At 57.5% G+C, this 1,988-nt stretch overlaps 1 protein-coding gene across 1 annotated transcript in view; it reads left to right on the top strand.

The window, feature by feature from the left end:
- Positions 1-823: 823 nt before the first annotated feature.
- Positions 824-1,988, top strand: part of LOC104516854 (U4/U6 small nuclear ribonucleoprotein Prp3-like) — a gene marked incomplete at its 3' end in the record, with an annotated part of 3,947 nt that continues 2,782 nt past the window's right edge. Inside the window, exons 1-2 of the mRNA XM_010161331.1 lie at positions 824-968; positions 1,698-1,828. Coding sequence (XP_010159633.1) covers positions 824-968; positions 1,698-1,828 — 276 coding nt within the window. The remainder of the gene's footprint in view (positions 969-1,697; positions 1,829-1,988) is intronic.

The raw sequence follows: 1,988 nt of genomic DNA on the forward strand, positions 1-1,988 counted from the left end.
TGTTTCCAGATAAAGGGGACGTGGTTTCCAAATCAGCTTAGAGCCGGGGCGCATATTGAAACGTTACTGCGTCGCAGGCCGTGGCGGGCGCAGCGAGAACCGCTGAGAAGGCTTTGCCTTGATCTGTCGTTCCGGGTTCACCGGTGACAAAGGCGGAGGCAGCGTGTTCGGAGTTGTCCGTGAACCTCACGGCAAGGAGCCTCGTTAAGGGCGAGCGGGTGGTTTTTCTCTCCGCTCGAAGCGCTGCTTAGCTGGCGTTGGCGCGAGGCGGTGGCTCTTCCCAAACCAGGGAGCGCGGGTTTGTGGACCTTGGGGTGCGTTAGTAACTGCCTTGGCCAGGGAGAGAGCCGAGAGCAGTTCAGGGAGAAGCCAAGGCGAGGAGAAATGCCCCGAAACCGGACGGTTTTGGGCTGTTTGCGGTGGATCCGCGGGTGGGAGCGGAGCCTGGCCGGAAGGACCGGTGTGGTGCGCGCCCCGTGTCCTTCCGTCCCCCGTGAGGGGATGCTGGTGGGATGTAGGAGTGCTTTCCCAGCCGGCAAGCGCGGTTTTTCCTCGCGGGGCCTGATGCTGCGTCTCGCCCGCTCAGGTGGCGGCCTCGCTGCTGAGGCCTTTCCCCTGCCCAGGGCTCATCTAAGTTTACCTTGTGGTTTAAAAATAAGGGAGAAAAAGTCATTTCCAAGAGCTTTCGCCACTTGTGAGCTTCCTCCCAGTGGAGCCAAGCGCGGCCCGTGGAGCAGTGACGCTCTGATTGTTTTATTTTACAGGTCTGGGGGTTTCCCCTCTGTCTCCGTTACAGGTACAACCAATTCAGCTCCCGGCAAAGATGTCACTCTCCAAAAGGGAATTGGATGAGCTGAAACCATGGATCGAGAAGACGGTGAAGCGAGTCCTAGGGTTCTCGGAGCCCACGGTGGTGACCGCGGCGCTGAACTGCGTCGGGAAGGGCATGGACAAGAAGAAAGCAGCCGGTACGCCCTCCCCCTGCCGCTGTTCCTGGCGGTGGTCAGATCCCTTGATGGCGAAACTCGGCGCACACGGATCCACCAACGGCTCAGAAAGAGCCTCCAGTCGGGTTTAAACGCCCGCCCTCTGTTCCCAACCTGCCGGGGGTGGTGCTGGGCAGGGTGGCAGCTCGTGGTTTCTTTGCTGGTGGTGGCTGGCAGCGTCGGGGGGGAGTGTGGGGGAACGCCGTCCTTGCAGCTGTGACATCTGCTTTGCGTTGAACTCGTTCCGTAAAGCAGGCGAACCCGCCCCAAACCTGGAAGCTCTCGCCTGTACAGGCAGGTGTACACACAGGGGGGTTCGGATTTGATGGGGTGAGTACGTGCAGGTCCACGCAGACAGGTAGGACAACAGCCTTGGGACGTGGTACCAAAACCAGGGAAGCAGAAATTAATTTAAAGCGTCTTTTTCTAAAGAAGTGGTAATCTAACCCATGACGCTTTATTTGACCGTTAGAGCCCCAATTGCTTTCTAGTCCAGGCCTGGACTCCCTTAATCCTTCAGAGTTCAAAGCCTCTGACACGAGGATCTGCAGTTCCCGGAGGTTTCCGGAGCTCAGGTCGCAGACCCCGCTGTGTGAGGTGGTAGAATCCACCTTTAAATAAGCGTTTTGCGCAAGTCCCCATGAATTCTCTGCTCTCCCGCTCATCCCGGATGGTGAATTCCGAACTCACGCAACTCCTCCTCTTTTCCAGACCACCTCAAACCCTTTCTCGACGATTCCACCCTGCGCTTCGTGGACAAGCTCTTTGAAGCGGTGGAGGAAGGCCGAAGCTCCAGGCACTCTAAATCCAACAGCGACCGGACCCGCAAGCGAGAGCTGAAGGTGATTATTGACCGTTGATTGTCTTTTATTCCTGAGGTTTGGTGGCCATGGGGGCAGCACCGGTGCTCTGCCACACTTTCCTTTGCCAGAGCGGTACATCTCGTAACGCTGCAAGTTCAAGAGAAAAGACTCTTCTCCATGATGAAGTGTGTGAGCCTTT

The sequence above is a fragment of the Eurypyga helias genome, unplaced genomic scaffold (assembly GCF_000690775.1).
Source record: "Eurypyga helias isolate BGI_N326 unplaced genomic scaffold, ASM69077v1 scaffold40751, whole genome shotgun sequence".
Taxonomy (NCBI): Eukaryota; Metazoa; Chordata; class Aves; order Eurypygiformes; family Eurypygidae; genus Eurypyga; species Eurypyga helias.